This window comes from Esox lucius, chromosome 5, assembly GCF_011004845.1.
Source record: "Esox lucius isolate fEsoLuc1 chromosome 5, fEsoLuc1.pri, whole genome shotgun sequence".
Lineage (NCBI taxonomy): Eukaryota > Metazoa > Chordata > Actinopteri > Esociformes > Esocidae > Esox > Esox lucius.
In genome coordinates, this window is record NC_047573.1 from 17,842,895 (window position 1) to 17,861,749 (window position 18,855).

Sequence of the window (18,855 nt, forward strand, 5' to 3'; positions counted from 1 at the left end):
ATCGTGTAAAACCATAATAGATCAAACTATCAATGTTTTCCACCAAAGAACAATCAACCATATCATGAATGACTGATTGATGGACTGAGTGCATGACGCATGGTGAGAGATTTACATGCGATGTATTTACACAAATTCGATTTAGATTTACAGTTTATTACAGTTCAAAACAACCGTTCAACAACGTGAACTATAAAAGGTATGCAGCTACCGAGGGAAAAACTATAGTTTGGAATATAATTGCATTGTTTCTAAACAACAACAAAAAATAAACAACAACAAAAAAACAACAACAACAACAAAAAAAACAACAACAAAAAACTCCACCCTGCCTCGATGAGAACTCTGTCACTTCAGCACAAGACGAGTCTTCTGGTCCCCCAACATCAACCTGTGCAGAAAACGTGCAATAATAGTGAAACCAAATAGTACAATGTTTTATTGAGCAACCAACTGTATATTGTACAACCACCACGGGCTGGAAACGTGTGAGAATGCTTTGACATGCTAGCGCCCTTTACAGGTAGAATTCTATCATATGTCGTGCACACACTTATTACAGATACCACAAAGGTGGTGGCAACGTGTTTGTGTGTGGCCGGCATGTCAACAGTGCCACGTGTAAACAAAAAAAAATAAACCAATGAATGAAGACAAATATGCCATCATGAAATATCACAGCCAATCCGCATGACAATCCAAATGCCACTATTAACATAAGCCAGTAAAGGCTGTCTCCTACCTGACCAAGCTGCCAGTGATAATGGCCCCTGCCACTGGTCCCACCCAGTAGATCCAGTGGTATTCCCAGTAGTTTGCTGCCACTGCAGGACCAAATGCGCGTGCCGGATTCATACATCCTCCTGATATTGACCCTCTGAAAGCCCAACGGGACAAACACATGCTTACTGGATTGATCAAATAATGCATTCCATCCGATCAATGTGAGTACTAATTGAATGAATTGTTATCAGGCAGGCATTGATGTCCTCTTTATTTCTGCTCTGTGATTTCATGTCATTGTCGATAACAACAAATGGCAGAGCAGAAAAGGTATTCGAACAATTCTGCTGCTAACCTCAAAATACCCTGCCAAAAGGCCCCTGAAGACCATCACTGACCAGCCTACAAACCCAAAACAAATTGCCTTTTAATAGTCCAATGTGCTTTTAACATTCTAATTTACTCTCCTTCCTTGGAAAAACACACATCTGAATATGCCATGGTTGTTGTGATGATTAAAAAAATCTGTCATTCTTGGTCTCCGCTCTGGATCAATATCCCTCTGTGTAACATCACACATGGTGGAATCCGTTCAGCCAGTCCATTTCCGTTTTTACCCCGTCAGTGCATTACACAGGCCCCCAGGCCTTCCAAATCATCTATTGACATACCCAGGTCTCCATTTATTTGCCCAGCCTAGCCCTTACCCAGCCAGTATGTTAGCAGTCACTGTCAGCCCCACGCAAAGTGGGGCCAGCGGAGTGCGCGTCCTTGCGTTGATGGCCGCCATACAGACCACCAGAGACAGGAAGAGGGTCATGACCATCTCCACTGCGGTGGCGCGGCCGACGGCTTCACTGGTTTCAACAATGTTGAAGGCGCCCCCTTCTGCACTGGTATAGCTGTTGTTGGAGAAGACTGCCTGTGGAATATCACAGCATATGCCTGTAATTACAATGTGATCGTGTTGGATTACTTGTTACAGGAAATATGAAAAAAAAGATATCTAAACTGGATGAAGAGTATAGCCTCAACCATTCACAACAACACGGCGTATGGAGACTGGTTCGCACACAAGTTTGTTTGCTATCTCACAGTTCCATGTAGGTAACCTCCAACATAAAGCAGACCCCATCATAACATAATAGTGTGTTGAGCTAGGACACGGTGCCAAAACATCTTTCCCCACACCTTGTCGTAGATCCTACAAGTGTCTGGAAATAGATTGGAGGGATGCAACATGATTCTTTCAATAGGAATTCCAGAATTTGGTACGTTTATGCACAGCCCCATAATGATTCCACGGCGACTGCTAAAACTTCCGCATGTTGACCAGTCCTTGTTACTTAAACTTCTGCCATCTGTTCCTCAACGGTCAACCCTCATAAAAAATCACTGTAATCTCTCCTTTTAGCCACAGAAACAAAGATATGGAGAAAATGGGCCAGCGCAGCATTTCTATACATGACTCTAAGAATGTTAACTCCACACTGTCTGGAATCACCTGCTGTTATCCTTCATTTAGTGTTTCTTTTACCAAGGCAATAAGTTGTACATTTTGATTATTTCGTCCGGTTACTTTCACACTGCCTTATGTTAAAAGACCTAAAATGCATATATAAATTGTGTGAAGTATGTCATTTGTTTATTCGACAAAAATGCTCCAGTTTAGTCCATCTATGACCATAGGGATCATCACTGTGTGTCCCAATCGTATTAGTTTTACATGAGAATGAAACAGAGCCAGATCCTCTCAGGAAACTGAGGTAAAACAGCCTTGCTCTCAGGACTTGGTGCATCCTCTCCCTGCAGGTGTAACAGCACTGAGCTTTTGGCTATATTTTTCAGGAGATTGGAAAAGATATTAAGACCATTCCTCCACACATAATCAATCCAGATCCCTAACATCTTTTAGTGCTTATTGACTGCCAACTTAAGTTCAAACGACAGGTTTTTGCTCCTCCATTGCAAAGTGTAAATTCTTTGGTAAATGAACCATTTGTTTGTGGAATCTTGATGTGTGCTTGGGGTCATTGACGCACAGTAAGATTCAGTTGCGGACAGGTTTCAGTCTCCTGACAGAGGCAACAAAGTTTTTTGGCAGAAATATTCTACAGCAGGGTAAAGTTCATAATGCCATTGACCTTAACGACGGCTCAGGACCAGTGAAAGCCAAATATGACATCAAAGATCCACCACCAAAAACAGCCATCCTGACTACTCACACCAGTGTGATTGAAGTTGAAATGAGAGTGCAAATGAAATGCATATAACATCTTTAGCACCCTCACCTGAATGTTCCTTCTGTTCACTAAATATTGAAACGTTATACGTAATGTGGAATTTTCCTCAGGTTTGCTTCTTTCATTATCACAACTTGGTCATGCTTTTGTAATTCTGTTATTATTTGCAAAATGGTTGAGTATATACTAATAGACAATTAATCAAAAACAGTAGTTTAGCCCACACTGAAGTACTTATTTATTTGCAACAGACTGTGTACTCATTTACAATAACTCTAAAAAAGGGTCTATTATGAAGAAGCAGAAATATGCTCAAAACATTAATGTGCACCAAAATCGTTTTTTTTATCCTTTTAAGTATGACTTTTTGTTGTAGCATAGTGTGCATCAGTGTGGATACCCTATCCTAATAATCCAAACATAGCTGTTAATCTCTCTATAGCAAATAAAACAACCTAAACTGATACAAAAGCCCTCTTACCTTTGCCAAGCCAGCACCGATCATTCCCCCCACCATCTGGGAGAGAATATAAGGTCCCAGTAGAATGAGTTCCAGTCCGCCACTGACACACACACCGACAGACACAGCTGGGTTGAAGTGGCCACCACTGAACTCACACAGAATGACATGGTTAATAGCGATACTGGAGCTCATGCACCACGTGTAAAATAACATTTATTTAGCACATTTCTTAAGATGAGATATGAAGATTTGCTAACATGTTACAGCTGCAAACCCTGAAAAAACATTCTAATACTTTGTGTCCAGATCATGATAAGATCAGACTGCCGGATCAGGCAGTCCTTACCTGATCTGTCCCAGAACAGCGATAACAATTGCCAGTGCCAATCCATGAGCCAGGGCCGGCTGGATGCTTCCCGGAACCCCAGTGTTTTCAATAACCGACCCGCATCCCACGAAGATGAAGAGAGTGCACCCCACCACCTCAGCCACGCACGGCTGGACATACCTCTCAAAGGCCGCCACAACCTTCCTGGAGTGGACCGGTCTAGAACCTTGTTCCACCGTGGTGTCCGCCACTGTGAACAGCTCTGACTTGGACTCTATTGTAGACATGTTGCTCTGCTGACCGCTGCGCGCTCTCTGTGTGTCCCCGTCCCCTGCTGGGTTAGCTTGTGAGGTAGAGAGGGATACACGCTCTGATAAGAGTGCAGACGGGACCGTCAGAGGCGTCACATTGGGGTGGTCTCAGGATATACGTGGGTGTATTTGTCACAATGTATGTAACTAGGTAGGAAACACTAAGCCAACAGACCCAACAGGTTCCCATAGATCCTACAGCAAACAGTTGGAGACAGGCAATACTTTATAAAAAGTTCAAAGAATACAACAATGAAAAATGTCTGAAAAACATTTGTTTGATTAGTACCAACCTTTTGGGGGCCAGAAAGAGTTACTATTTATTTTACCAAGGGTGCTGAGAAACCTTTGCCATTTAAAAAAAACATTTCTACATAATGATACACATTTTGCCATGATGCGAGAGTGAATTATCTCTCATGGATAAAGTGCATAAACATAAATTGTGTGGTGTATCTGTAGTGAAACAATGATATATAGTGCCTTCAGAGTTTTCAGACATCTTCATTTTCTCCACAATGTGTTATAGACTTCCTTTAAAATAGATAAGGATGGGTGTTCTGTGCCATCTACACAGAACACCCATAATAACAAAGTGAAAACACGTTTTTAGAAGTGTGTGCACATTTATTAATAAAAAGGACATCTGTATTCCATGACATCACTATTTTGCTTCATTCAGCCTTCCATTGATCCTGACCAGACTGCCAGTCCCAGCTGCTGAGAAACATCAAAATGGAATGACACACCTACCAGCATTCTTCACCACAGGGATGGTATTAACCAGATGATGAGTTGTATCTTGTTTGTACAAGACATAGCAAGATGTTGGCCTAAAAGTTTGATTTCGGTCTCATCAGAACCGAGAATATATTTCCTCATGTTCTCAGGGTTCTTCAAAGCCCAAACATGTCCAATGCCTTATACTCAGGAGTGACTTCAGTCTTATATACATTGCTCGAAAAAATTAAGGGAACACGTAATTATCACAATATAACAACAAGTCAGTTAAACTTCAGGGATATCAATAAGTATAAGTGATTGTGAATCAATGTCTCCTGGTTTGGTGCAAATGAAATCAACAACAGATGCACTGGAGAGGCAACAGTAAGACAACCCCCCAAAAAGAAATGGTTTTGCAGGTGGTGGCCACAGACAATTGCTCTCTCCTTATCCTTCCTGACTGATTCTTCTATAGTTTTGCGTTTTGCTAGTGTACTTGTCACTACTGGTAGCATGAAGTGGTACTTGCAGCCCATTCAAATTGCACAGGTAGTCCAGCTCCTCCAGGATGGCCATCAATACGTGTCATTGTTGGATTTGCTGTTTCTCCCAGAACAGTCTCAAGAGCTTGGATGAGATACCAGGAGATGGGCCGTTACATGAGGAGAGCATCAACACAGCAGCAGGACCCGTATCTGCTCCTTTGTGCGAGGAGGAACAGGGAGGAGCACTGCCAGAGCTCTACAAAATGACCTCCAGTGGGCTGTTGATGTGCATGTTTCTGACCAAACTGTCAGAAACAGACTCCATGAGGGTGGCACGAGGGCCCAAAGACTTTTAGTGGGACCTGTGCTCACAGACCAGCACCATTGACTTGCCCTCACGTTCCCCAGACCTGAATCCAATTGAGAACCTCTGGGACGTTATGTATCGGTGCATCCAATGCCGCCAAGTAGATCCACAGACTGTCCAGGAGATCACTGATGCCCTGATCCAGGTCTGGGAGGAGATCCCCCAGGATGCCATCCCCCATCTGATCAGGAGGATTCCCAGATGTTGTCAGTAGTGAATACAGGCACATGGGGGCCATGTACACTACTGAGTCACATTATGAGCGGCCATAATGAAATTCACACAAGTTGGAACACCCTGTGATTTCAATTGTTTACTTAGATTTTCAGTGTGTGTTTGAATCCAGCCCTCAATCTGTTGGTGATTTTGTTTTCCATTGACCGTTGTTACATCATTTTGTTCTCAACGAATTACACAATGTACAGTAAAGATTTTGATCTACAGTAAAGATTTTGATCTTTACTATACAGTATTTCGTTCATTGAGACCCGATGTGTGATTTAGGTGTTCCCTTAGTTTTTTTTCAGCAGTGTATGTAAAAAGTAAGCAAAATGTGCAGATTGTTGTAAAACAACGTGTTACATTTTAATCCATTCAGATTTCATGTTGTTTAACACGATAAAAAGGAAAAGTCCAAAGGGAGTGAATCATTTTAAGAGCCACTGTAAATAAAAGATACCTCAGCTGTTTTGGACAACAGGTCAGAGTCAAGGATGTTTTGTTTGCAAATCTCGCACATTAGGACCTTTCACAACAATAGCCCATAAGAGCAGTTAAGAGCTTTATTCCCGTTCCGTGACACTGAGACAGAAAGACATTGGAGCAGGAAATCACATGGCATCCCATGAGTGTGACCTATGGAGGTGCCAGCTCCCTTCTCAGGAAGGTTGATTACTGGGAGGATGGAGACTTTCTATTTGAGCCTTTTCTAGTCCTCAAGTACCTTGACAAGGGAGTGATGTGGTCCCCTCAAAGTCCCTCTAGGCTTCTTTCTAGGTTCTGACACTACTTGGGTTGTGGCTCGCTTGTTGGGGTTTTAGGCTGTACAAGCTCCTTGTGACAACTGATTGTGTAAAAAAGATACTGGCAGGAACCAATCAATCAATTAAATACATATTATTGATTGATTGGTTCCTGCCAGTGGCTCTGTTGTAAATTACATTTCCTCTGCAATGAAAGCACGTAGCAGCATCCAGGCTTTCTCTGGAAACCAGCTGTTAGTGAAATCTGGTCCAACAATTTCAGTGCTCTGACTTTTTGTTGTGCATTGTCCCAGCCAAATATGCATATTTTAGAGACTAGGCGCTTGCAGGACTCAGTGTTAACTGCTACTGTGGCATGTTCCTGTCATGTTAATTGTTGGCACTTGGTAGTTTCATGATCTCAAACGATACACAATGCACTCCAAAAAATGATTTGCTGATGTAATATATTTGTGTTATAAAATGATTTTCCCTCTAAGCTTGTATACTTTTATATATACAAAAGAAAATGTAAACTCTCCAAAGAAAAAAATCTATTTATCCAGGGTTCTAGTGCTGCTATTTTTTATCTCCTAACCATACACAAGGCCATATCAGGTTAATGTCACTGTAAAAACAAAGGACCCGACCATCAGGACAAAGGGGTGTCGTGACAGTGCCAGGCGGGAAACTCAAACATCCTCTCTGTGCCTCCTTGATTTTTATGTTGCTGGCCTGTAAACAATGTCATTCAAGTGGAAATGACATGGACAGTTGTTACTTCTAAATTAAAATATTGCTATGGTCTTCTCTCTGGCTAGCCAGATAAGACACAAAAAATATACTTTACACATATTCTAGTAACAGGCAGTACTTATATTTCTTTGAATTTCTAAAGCAGCTTGTAGGCAGGGCAACATTCTGATGAAAGGACCTTTACGTCTTAACTAAAGAATAATCTGTTCAGTAGGTCCTATGATTAGGTGTCTTGTCCAGGGAAGATAAGGTAAAAGAAAAAGTACTCTAATCCCAAACCAACTTTGTTGGCTATACCCTATGTCTTTTCTCAGGGTAGTTAGTGGTTGCCAACCTTTGATGGCCTGGAGAATCTGCAACAAAGAACGTACTATGAGTTTACTTCACAACTAGCTTGAAATGACACCGATTAGGGTCACCTATTTTGTATCTCTCGTATCACAAACAGTTACGTTGGAGGGCATTCGCATGTGTAGCAAAGCAAATGACCACCGGTTTGAGTCCTGTGTTGAGCCGGGCAACCAGACAGTAGAGGAAGTAACATTTTTAACAGCAGCATGTTGGTGTCAGTTTCACTGATGCAGTGACCCGGATTGGACAGTTTCAGACTGTTCTGTCAAGTGTGAATTCTCACTTATTTGATGTCCTGTTGGATCTTAGGAATGCTCCCACTAATTATTCATCCACTCCCGCTCCCTAGCACAATCCCGCGGAACCACCTAGCCGGACAACCTCTTGGTCATGATGCTGCATTCTGACTGATGACTTCACTGTGCTTTTTAGTTGAAGGCTTGGTTATGAAATGCCAACAGACATTTATTTCTTAAGAGCATGTATTTTTAAACACACAAATCATCAGTTTAAACATCTTGATAAAAAATGTTTTTTTTCCTAGCCACTGTGCTTCTGCATCTTATCACTTGCTCTTTAGTGTTTTAGGCTGGTGTCCATAAGCATCTTAAAACATTTTCAGTTTGAATTTTTTTTATTTTCATGGACTGCAATGTAGCAGAAATTATGGAGTTAAGCACTTTATACACAAATATTAACAGCTTTATTCATACTGCATTAGTATGTCATTGGTACAGATGTATCGCTTGTAAGAATTGAAAAAGCGCTCCTCTGATCAAACATGCATGACTTGGGGATTTCTTTAAGACAAGAATATTTGTTACATGCAAATGTATCTACTGCTAGTGCAATTCCAGAATTGTCATAATGGAATCAAATGAATCTGTTCAAGTACATTCATTGAATTCATTTCTATACATAAGAAAATATGTCTTGCCAATACATTTCTAAATTCTTAATAAATACTGCAGCACAAAAAAATATATAATCACAACAATAGTGGCAACAAGGGATCCTAATAACATACAAGTAATTAAAGCATCTTTAAAAACCCTAAAGGACACTAGTGTGTACAACTCTGCAGTTCTTGTCTGAATATACAATAGAAACACACAGTGCCATCTTGGACAACTTGACTCAATGAAATGAAGTTCTCTGCAGTGTTCTGTCGTTAATATCATGCATCCCTTCTCACTGACAGAAACATGCTTGTAAACAGCGCAATGCAAAGGGAAAACATTAAGCCAAATTCTAACACCAGGTGTTTCCCACAGACAAACAGGACTGGAGTCCCCTGGTGGAGTAAATCATGGCACAGAGGAAAAGGCTTAAGACAGGCGGACCAGTTCAGGTTCAGAAAGCCACTTGGGAGAGTCCTGGAAGAAGCAGACAATTCAGTAATTGGCAACCTTTTCAAGAACAATGTCTGTATCCAAAATGTACATATTTACAAATACTGTGAAGGCATCCAAAACACATACCTAACTTCAGCTTGTCCTTGGTGGCCCAGCAGATACTGTAGTGTTGGAGGAGCTGCTGTAGCAGTTCTTTCTCATCCAAAAACTCCAGACGCTCTATTCTGCATGGACAAAGATGTAGAAAATTAATGAGGAAAAGTTAAAGCAAACCACCCAAAAAACTAAGAAGCGTATCAGTACACTACAATGTGAAGGCGAAAATGGTGGAGGATTAGGTACTACTGTGTGTTGAAAAACGGTGTTACCTTGCCACATCATCCTGGGGTAGAACACTGTACACAGTCATCATGTCCAGAGCGTCAGCATTCTCCCAGCCCGTCTTCAGGAAGCGCTCTTTCTACAAAAGTGAACATGTTCCACTTCAGGATTTGGCAAGCACAAAATCAACCCTAGGGATTGGCTGTTGGATCGTCATGATTCAGTTGTGTTTGGGGTGACATTTGATCAAGTTTCAAAATTGAATATTTAAAGGCAACAGATTGTCAAAATGACAGAACACTTCAAAAGCAAGAGAAACTCGAGACTCTGTGGCTTCACAAGCCTTCGGCCTTGAACCTTAGAATTTGGTTGCACAGTTGGTTTCGGTGAGAGTTCTGGAGACTGAAGCAGCTGCTGTAAACATAGATCCGGGCTCATCTAATCACTACAGTGTTCCTCTATGCAGGCCTATATGCTGTACCTGGGTTTCCAGAGACTGACACACTTCCACTCCTGCCAGGTTACATTGACGACGCTGCAGATTCTCAATCATTACCTGGCCAAAACGATCCGTCATGTTTACCTAGACAAACATATAATCCATGAGTGTAAATGCACAGCAATATAGTCAGCCGAACTCTGCAAATTCATCTAGCCAATGTTCTGATCTTTTTCATAACCTACCTGCTCATAATTAATGAACATGGCTGTGTGGAAGGTATCTGAGGCCCAGTTCACGAGCTTAGACGACTGTTCCGGAGTCAGGTAGACCAGCACACACTCTGATAGGAACAACGTAGGCAACCTGAAGGAGAACAAAACCTTGTGGTGTTAGACAAAGCTACAATAGAATCTGGTCTGCATGTAGAATAAGGTATTTATTGTGCCAGTCACCCATCCTACATTTAATAAATGCATCGGGCCACATACATTTAATCTTATGTTCTTTTCTGAATGTCCAAATCACTGACATTGAACACGCCACCACATCCAAAGACTTTGGCACCAGCGTCAGAAATTTGAATCCACAGAGATTCATCGTAACGTCATTAAGGCTGGGCTGCTGGAGAAGATCCCACAGGAAGAGCTGAATGCATGCACTTAAACAATAAGCTCAATGAAAATTAAGCACTTGGTTGACACTGGGACAGTGCGCACGGAGGCTTTACGGAGTCTCAGAGGCCGAGATCAAAGGAGATGCGTCTCTTTGACGCACATTTGGAAAGGATGGAAACATCTAACCTCCCCCAAGTGTATGATTGGCGTCATCAGGAACTGACAGCCCAAGACCAAAATAGGGCCCCAGACTAAGATTTTCCACTTTTTTGTTGGTGCCACCAACCCATTAAATGAAAATAAAAATAAATAAAAATACAGCATAAAGTAAAGATTGCAGTGGCCTATAACAAATGGCAGTAATCATGTAATTAACAGTATTGGCCTGTGCACATACATCAATGCAGTGAGGATTCAAACACAACAAGTTGCCTACATTTAAAAAAATATATTGAGTGCTCCACAGGGCATCCAAGGTGACAGAATTTTAAAGCGCTTTTTCCTAGCACCAAGCTGACCACCAGTCTAGGTTCAAGCCTTGACTGTGTCACTAGCTGATAGCGGGCTACAAAGCCCCATGGGAAATGCAGTACAGCTGCAGGACCGCAACCCAATGATTGAATCCTGGTCACGGCATACCAATGGTACCTCAGGGTGCTGCAGAGAGAGGTGACTAAGAAACAGAAACCCTGAAATTATGTAATTGGATTCTCCCTGAATGTACAGTACCGTAGCCTACTACTGCACACAAACCATTTAACACCGCACTTCACTGATCTAACAGTGATTCATTACAATGTAAATGTATAGCTCTTGCATTTCACTGTGACTCACAATCTACACAAACAAACCATAGCCTACAGAACTGGAGCATAATGCCCTGAGATCAAACAGCTCATAATAGGCTCAGCAGACTGGATCCATCCAGGATCTCGGTAGAACTGCACACACACTGCAGATGCAACCTTAAAGACAAGACTACATTGAGAACTATATGGGAAAATCTCCACAGCTGTATTGATTGTAAAAAGTATGACTCAAGGACAAGCCAGGTGAACTCCATGTTTATGCCAAGTGAGGCAGGGAACTCAGCCATATGCCTTTATAATACAATACAGTTGCCAAACAACAACAGCACTGTTTCAAAATAAAGTGAGTTGCGCAACCAACTGGTAATGTCAGCATGGATGCCATTGCAAGTTTTGATCTGGAGAACAGTGCGATGGAGTGCAGCTGATGATATGCAGAGTGATGAGGACTTGATGAGCCTCTTCTGGACTGGTGTCAACCACCTTGATGAGTGATGGATATGACTGACACATTTTCGTTTAGGCTGCTGTACAAAAACAGTGAATTCTGCATCTGCCACAGAAATACCATAATAGATGCTTGGGTGTATGGCCCTTGGAGGCACCACAGATAAAAAATTATTGGAGTTTGGTGAGAATGTAGACTGTGCAGCTCTAAACAATTCAACAAAAGAAAAGTGAAAGTGTGGCACAGTCTGGAACACAAAATACCAAAACAACCTACTGTACAGCTACAACACAAATATTGAGACTCTCGCAAAACTCCAATGAATGCTAGGACCAACATATTCAATATATATTTTTTACTGACTCTGGATTGAGGTGAAACTTCTTTAGTTTTTCCTCTAGGCCTGGGATGTCCCTCAGGTCGGTACCGATGATGCAGAATCTGTCAGAGTCCAGACAGTGGCCGTCTAAAACATAAAGACATAATATGAACACATTTTTAAAAACAACACAATTGTGCTTATTTGAGTCGGTCAATATGATTTACTTAATCACCTAGTAATAGTGAGTCCGTGGAGTGGGTCTCGATTAGAGGTTTTGAAAGTGGTGGTTTTGTCCTGAAGAGAAGACACAAAGCAGTGTCATAACTACATGCTAGAAGGTTTGTTTCTTATCAACAGACTATCACCCTACAATTGATACAAAAGGCTTTGATTTCCAGTTGTTTATAGACAGGCTCTGCTTCCCCCTACAGCTCAATGTCTGACATTACATTACTAAACCACAGAAATATCAAAAACAAACAATGTATTTGTATCACATATTCTAAACAGGAAATAAAAGTCCTACTTTATGTTGTGTATTTTCCTGGCAACAATCATTGGAAAATCGACTTCAAAGTATTTTCTAGGCATGAGGTTTTCATCCTACAAACACAAAAAAACAATAAAAAATAAGAGATCGAAAACCAGGGGCTAGAATGGATGTTACCGAAAAATGTATAAACACATTTATTAAATAGGATTGTCAGACTATACCTTTAATCTCCAGAAGGTAGTGTCCAAGCCTGCCCCCAGGTTTACTATCTGACAGTCACATTTTGTTTTCCTGAGGAAGGCATCCAGCAGGTGGTTCATTCCCTGCACACGGGCATAATAACCTAGTAAAGGACAACAGATTTAGTCCAACAGTAACCTAGCAGAGGACAACAGATTTTGTCAGTTTAAAAGAAATCCTTGAGTACGAGTCAGAGTTGGGTTGTGACGAGTGCTGGCTGACTGGCAATTAAATTACAGTCCACTAGCATAAAGGGATCGTTTGTCCATCATGCATATTTCTCTCAAAGTTCACTCACCAAAAGATATTCCAGAAGACCCATAGTCATTTTTTCAAACAATCCATTATTTTGCTCTGTCCCAGGCTGTAATTAGCCATAAATGGAAACGTTTCGTACTGCTATCGCAAAGCTGCATTGCAAGCGGAAAACTACTCAAAAACACTTCAAACTACATTCAGTAATCTGTCGTGGTAGCATAGAGTTTTTTTTAAACTGTACATTGACAAAACAACCTGCAGAATTGGCTGAATTGCTATGTTATAATATATAAAGTACACATTGCCTCAGGATATTCTGGGCAGGGTTGGGGATTAACTTGTTCACCATCACCCCCCTGTAGCTGCTCTACAAGCTTCTATTCCATTGTTTCTCAACCCTGCTCCTGGACACTGTACTGCATGTTTTCAATCTCTCCCTGCCCTAACAAACCTGATGTAGCTCATGAAGGACTTGATAATGAGCTGATCATTTGAATCAGGTGCGACAGAGCAGGAAGAGATCTAAAACATGCAGGCCAGGGGGGCGCCCAGGAGAAGGGTTGAGAAACACTGTCCTATTTGGTGAAATCATCATCTGTGTATTATGGTTAAAACAAGTAAGGCTATATCCCCAGAAATGTTCTTCTTACTAGTATTCAAAGTCGCATAATATAAATGTATTTTCCTTTCTCTATCAAGCAAATACAATTTGATTGTCCAAGGTGAATATCAAAGACAAAATAGGTAACTTGTTTTCTAACTAGCGAATACCAACTTTCGTTTAGTGTATAGATTTACTCTTCCTGAATGAACGCATGTATTCTATTACAAAATGTACTGGTAAACACAGGGAGTTCCCGTTTATTTGAAATGACAATTATATCATGAAAATGTTAACTTTATTTTGAGGAATTCAACATCGTCATGTTCTTTGAAGTAAACAACACCACTTGTCTTAGTTTGGAGTGTTTTAGAGTCGTTTTCTGCTTGCAATGGAGCTTTGCAAAAAAAGGTATGTATGGTTTCCATTGATGAATTTATATGATACTAATAACGCTAATTACTGACTGAGACAGAGCGGAATAATGGATTGTTTTAAAATATGACTATGGGCCTTTTTGGACTTACTCCGGTTAAAGAGAAAAACTTTTTGGACAAACAATCTCTTCAATCGTAATAGGCAGAGTACACAACTCATACTAGCAACTTCCTATTCGTTAATGCAAATAAAACAGATCCATGGAGTAAAACATACAAAACTCTTACATTGAGTGTGTATGCACACTATTGCTATTTCCACCTGCTATTTCAAGCAGGTGGGTACTACAGAATGTGCCGCGGACATGTTGAAGATGTTAGAGATGTCCCGACAGCTGGCACACATTAACAACACAACCAGAGATACATATCTGGACAGGCCACTGTAAGTCCTTCAGCAGGATCAGAAAAAGTAATTCAATGTTGTTGTTTTTTTGCTAGCCATCTATACATAATACCAGATGCATCTGAGATAAATACATTTTCTGCCCTCCTCTATTTGCACTTCTGGTTAGATGCTGACTGTATTTCGTTGTAGAGTACTTGTACCGTATACATTTGGACTTTTGTGACAAAGGGTTTGAATACTTACGTACATTCAAAATGTCAGTTACATCTGTAATAAATTGGCCAGAATTTCTACAAACTAGTTTTTGATTAGTCATTCTTGGGTTTTATGAGTAGATATTATTAAATAAATGAAACTCTGGACATGTTCCAGTCTGTATTCACAAAGCAGTCTAGTAGCATAAAGTCTGCTGCACCTGCACACCTTTTCGTTGTGTTAAGTGTCTGACTCTCGATTTAATGGTGGATTGTTTCTGCATGTACACAGCATTTTCCACTTTTAGTGTTGTAGCATCATCCCTACATAATAAGACCTCTACCGCCATCTCATGTATTTGTTGGCTATATGTCAACATGGAGCAATTGTCCATTATTTCCACTATTACAAGCAAAATAAATTAAACCTCAAACTGTATAACTCAACATGCTCAAAAGACTGAAAAACAGGAAGGCTACACAGTTCAAAGAAACAGCATTATGCTTGTAATAGTGGCAACATTTTAATTTTGACCCAAGTATTGCCCAAAAAGTCCTGAGATGCTGTAGTTGCTTGTCAGGAGGGTTTCAAGTACATTGTTGTGTTTTTTTTGGGAGTCCATCTACTACCATAAGCCTCCCATCTAAAGTGTGGGGAAAAAAGTATTTCATCCCCTACTGATTTTGTATGTTTGCCCACTGGCAAATAAATGATCAGTCTATAATTTTAATGGTAGGTTTATTTCAACAGTGAGAGACAGAATAACAACAAAATAATCCAGAAAAGCACATGTCAAAAATGTTATAAATTGATTTGCATTTTAATGAGTGAAATAAGTATTTCATCCCCTCTCAATCAGAAAGATTTCTGTCTCCCAGTTGTTTTTTTATACAGGTAACGAGCTGAGATTAGGAGCACACTCCTAAAGGGAGTGCTCCTAATCTCATCTTGTTACCTGTATAAAAGACACCTGACCACAGAAGCAATCAATCAGATTCCAAACTCTCCACCATGGCCAAGATCAGAGCTGTCCAAGGATGTCAGGGACAAGACTGTAGACCTGCACAAGGCTGGATGGGCTACAAGACCATCGCCAAGCAGCTTGATGAAAAGGTTACAACAGTTGGTGCGATTATTCGCAAATGGAAGAAACACAAAAGAGCTGTCCATCTACCTCGGTCTGAGGCTCCATGCGAGATCTCACCTCGTGGAGTTGCAATGATCATGAGAACAGTGAGGAATCAGCCCAGAACTACACAGGAGGATCTTGTCAATGATCTCAACCCAGCTGGGACCATAGTTACCAAGAAAACAATTGGTAACACACTGAAATCCTGCAGCGCCTGCAAGAAAGCACATGTACAACTTGACCGCATCAAAGGGACGATGGATGGGGCCATGTACCATCACATCTTGGGTGAGAACCTCCTTCCCTCAGTCAGGGCATTGAAAATAGGTTGTGGATGGGTATTCCAGCATGACAATGATCCAAAACACACAGCCTAGGCAAAAAAGGAGTGCCTCAAGAAGAAGCACATTAAGGTCCTGGAGTGGCCTAGCAAGTCTCCAGACCTTAATCCGACAGAAATTCTGTGGAGGGAGCTGAAGGTTTGAGTTGCCAAACTTCAGCCTCGAAACCTTAATGACTTGGAGAAGATCTGCAAAGAGGAGTGGGACAAAATCCCTCCTGAGATGTGTGCAAAACTGGTGGCCAACTACAAGAAACGTCTGACCTCTGTGATTGCCAACAAGGGTTTTGCCACCAAGTACTAAGTCATGTTTTGCAGAGGGGTCAAATATTTATTTCACTCATTAAAATGCAAAACCAATTTATAACATTTTTGACATGCGTTTTTCTGGATTTTTTTGTGGTTATTCTGTCTCACACTGTTCAAATAAACCTACTATTAAAATTATAGACTGATAATTTCTTTGTCAGTGGGCAAACTTACAAAATCAGCAGGGGATCAAATACCTTTTTCCTCTCACTGTAAGTGACTAAAAGGAATGGAAATGAAAAAAGGTCGGGACTGAAATCCCTTCAAACTTTAGAATCACGGCCCATCATTTGTAATGACAGGCCCTCCTTTGTTTGTGGAATCCTCCACTTTAAACTAAAACCTTCATTGAATAAAACAACTGTTTGTTTCCTCAAATCGACTGACAGCAATTCATGCAATTAGAGGTACACTCCTTCCCTAGTTTCTGAAACCAACTAGAGGTGGGGAACCGAGAAAGCTTTCTAAAACAATTATAATAATTTAATGATTGTGTTTTGGTCTTGTATAGTCACTTGCCTCTGTTGATCTCTGGAGCCTTTCGTTCCCCTACTGACCTTACAAAATACTGGACATAAGGGTCCGTCCAGTAGCCTTTGCTGGTTGCATATCTGAAATATTAAACAATTGTAATAGCAGAGCAAATGCAGAATAATTATATTTATATCATATCAATTACATATTTGACTGAGGATAGAGAGAGATAGCTAGATAGATATATATCTATGAGTGTGTGCGTATATTCGTGTGTACACACACACACACACACACACACAAACACACACACACACACACACAATCCTAATTAGTTGGGTCAGGAAGATAATTATTGACTAAAGTTCCAACGTCACATTCAACTGATCAGAAAACTACAGATGTTTTGTACTTTTTTCCAGAGAATGTACCATTCGTAAAGTTGAGCCTAATCTGCTAGTATTGTATAAGAATAATGTTTTGTTGGCAGAAGCGCCAGCTTAATCTAAATGACAAGAATGGTGGTATTATGCTTATATCTACCTTTTCGATATCGTTGCATCGTCACAGGTAGATCTCACCGCTTCGTCTGCAGTGTCTGAGTCCGGGAAGGGTTGTCGGGTTGCCATCTAACAAAAGTTTGACTCCGCGTACAACAGTACCTGTTGTTGATATTTGAAAAAGAACTGTCTTCTGCAGCACCACATGCATCAGCTGTTCGATTGTGGCTTACGTTACTTAGCTAGTTGCTAAAATCAGTTCTTTGACCTTTGCTTCGAAGACTCGCTAAAAAAAAAACTGACCGAGTGGTGAAACTCCACAGTAGAAATATTAGCACCAGTAAAATAAATTACTGTCACGCAACATAATGCAAGAACATGCCGTTAAAATGACATCGTACAACTGGCTAGCCTGGAACCACTTCGTCTTGCCTTTCTTCTACTTCCGCAATGTGTCTCCCCAAACCCATAATCTTCTTCTTCGTTGGGGCTTTTTAACTTGGCATCCATGTTGAAGGTGCTTACCGCCACCTACCCTACTGGAGTACCAGCGACAGGACTGTCATGTCTATAAACACATCAGATGTTTTACCCTTTCTAAATATATCTATTTACATTCATATTCAGAAATACGATTAATGTGATCAGTGGACGGTTTAATAACAAACGTAGATTTGCAAAAAGACATTTTCAAAATACTTGTTCCCAGTGCATGTTGGACTCCGGCAGGGCTGCCCTTTGTCACCGGTTCAATCAATCAATCAATCAAAATGTATTTATAAAGCGCTTTTTACAACAGCAGTTGTCACAAAGTGCTTTACAGAGACACCCGGCCTTAAACCCCAAGGAGCAAACAACAGTAGTGTTGAATTTCAGTGGCTAGGAAAAACTCCCTAAGAAGGTCGAATTTTAGGAAGAAACCTAGAGAGGACCCAGGCTCAGAGGGGTGACCAGTCCTCTTCTGGCTGTGCCGGGTGAGATATTAAGAGTCCAATTGGAATAATAAATAAATTTCTCTTGGCTAAATCCAGAGTATATTTGATTTTAGACTAGGTCAGAAGTATGACCAGGTGGACAAGGACAGGAACAGCAACGGTCCCCCCAAACCAGGTAATCCGCAGGTGTGGACCAGGACCTCATCTCCTTCTAAAATTTAAAATTGGAGGAAACTGAGAAAAGTTAGTAGTACATCCCTCATGTCCCCCAGCACAATAATATAGCAGCGTAACACCTTGGAACTGAGACGGGGGGGTCCGGTGACACTGTGGCCCTACCCGGGGGAGGCCCCGGACAGGGCCCAACAGGCAGGAAATCAATCCAATCACATTGCCAGGCATCAACCAAAGGGACACCCACCAACCGCAACCCCCCTGAATGAGGGCCGAGTATTGCTAGTAGCGTACAGCCCAACTGCACAAGTGCGCAATAGAGAGTCAACAACAAGCCAGTGACTCTTCCCCCGAAGGGCATTGGAGGGAGGGCATCCCAGTGGCGACGAGAGCCCACC

The 18,855-nt window shown here is 41.2% G+C and overlaps 2 protein-coding genes across 3 annotated transcripts; both read right to left on the reverse strand.

Annotated features, from left to right (window-relative positions):
• Window positions 1–138: 138 nt before the first annotated feature.
• aqp8a.1 (aquaporin 8a, tandem duplicate 1) lies at window positions 139–4,119 on the reverse strand. Of its 2 annotated transcripts, XM_034292415.1 has the most exons (6): window positions 3,776–4,119; window positions 3,448–3,574; window positions 1,431–1,645; window positions 743–877; window positions 304–391; window positions 139–268 (listed from the first exon to the last, which is right to left on the reverse strand). In XM_034292415.1, exons 1-5 carry the CDS (start codon window positions 4,042–4,044, stop codon window positions 349–351), a joined length of 789 nt encoding a protein of 262 aa, XP_034148306.1. In that variant the 5' UTR covers window positions 4,045–4,119; the 3' UTR covers window positions 139–268; window positions 304–348. The 2 variants fall into 2 exon arrangements, with proteins under 2 accessions (XP_034148306.1, XP_010903710.1); XM_010905408.2 differs by having other exon boundaries at window positions 139–391.
• Window positions 4,120–8,332: 4,213 nt separating this feature from the next.
• Window positions 8,333–17,812, reverse strand: lcmt1 (leucine carboxyl methyltransferase 1). The gene is made up of 11 exons (XM_010905421.4): window positions 17,392–17,812; window positions 16,894–16,985; window positions 12,738–12,859; window positions 12,550–12,626; window positions 12,256–12,317; window positions 12,065–12,167; window positions 10,073–10,193; window positions 9,870–9,971; window positions 9,436–9,527; window positions 9,194–9,291; window positions 8,333–9,088 (listed from the first exon to the last, which is right to left on the reverse strand). Exons 1-11 carry the CDS (start codon window positions 17,475–17,477, stop codon window positions 9,066–9,068), a joined length of 978 nt encoding a protein of 325 aa, XP_010903723.1. The 5' UTR covers window positions 17,478–17,812; the 3' UTR covers window positions 8,333–9,065.
• Window positions 17,813–18,855: the final 1,043 nt, after the last annotated feature.

Coding starts and splice junctions, on each gene's coding strand:
- lcmt1 (XM_010905421.4), bottom strand. CDS start 17,477: ATGGCAACCCGACAACCCTTCCCGGACTCAGACACTGCAGACGAAGCG. Junction 9,972..10,072: donor TGTTCATTAATTATGAGCAG/GTAGGTTATGAA, acceptor ATGTTTGTCTAG/GTAAACATGACGGATCGTTT. Junction 9,089..9,193: donor CAAGGACAAGCTGAAGTTAG/GTATGTGTTTTG, acceptor TGCTTCTTCCAG/GACTCTCCCAAGTGGCTTTC.
- aqp8a.1 (XM_034292415.1), bottom strand. CDS start 4,044: ATGTCTACAATAGAGTCCAAGTCAGAGCTGTTCACAGTGGCGGACACC. Junction 1,646..3,447: donor TCGGTGCTGGCTTGGCAAAG/GTAAGAGGGCTT, acceptor GATATTCCACAG/GCAGTCTTCTCCAACAACAG. Junction 878..1,430: donor ACTGCTAACATACTGGCTGG/GTAAGGGCTAGG, acceptor TTGGGCTTTCAG/AGGGTCAATATCAGGAGGAT.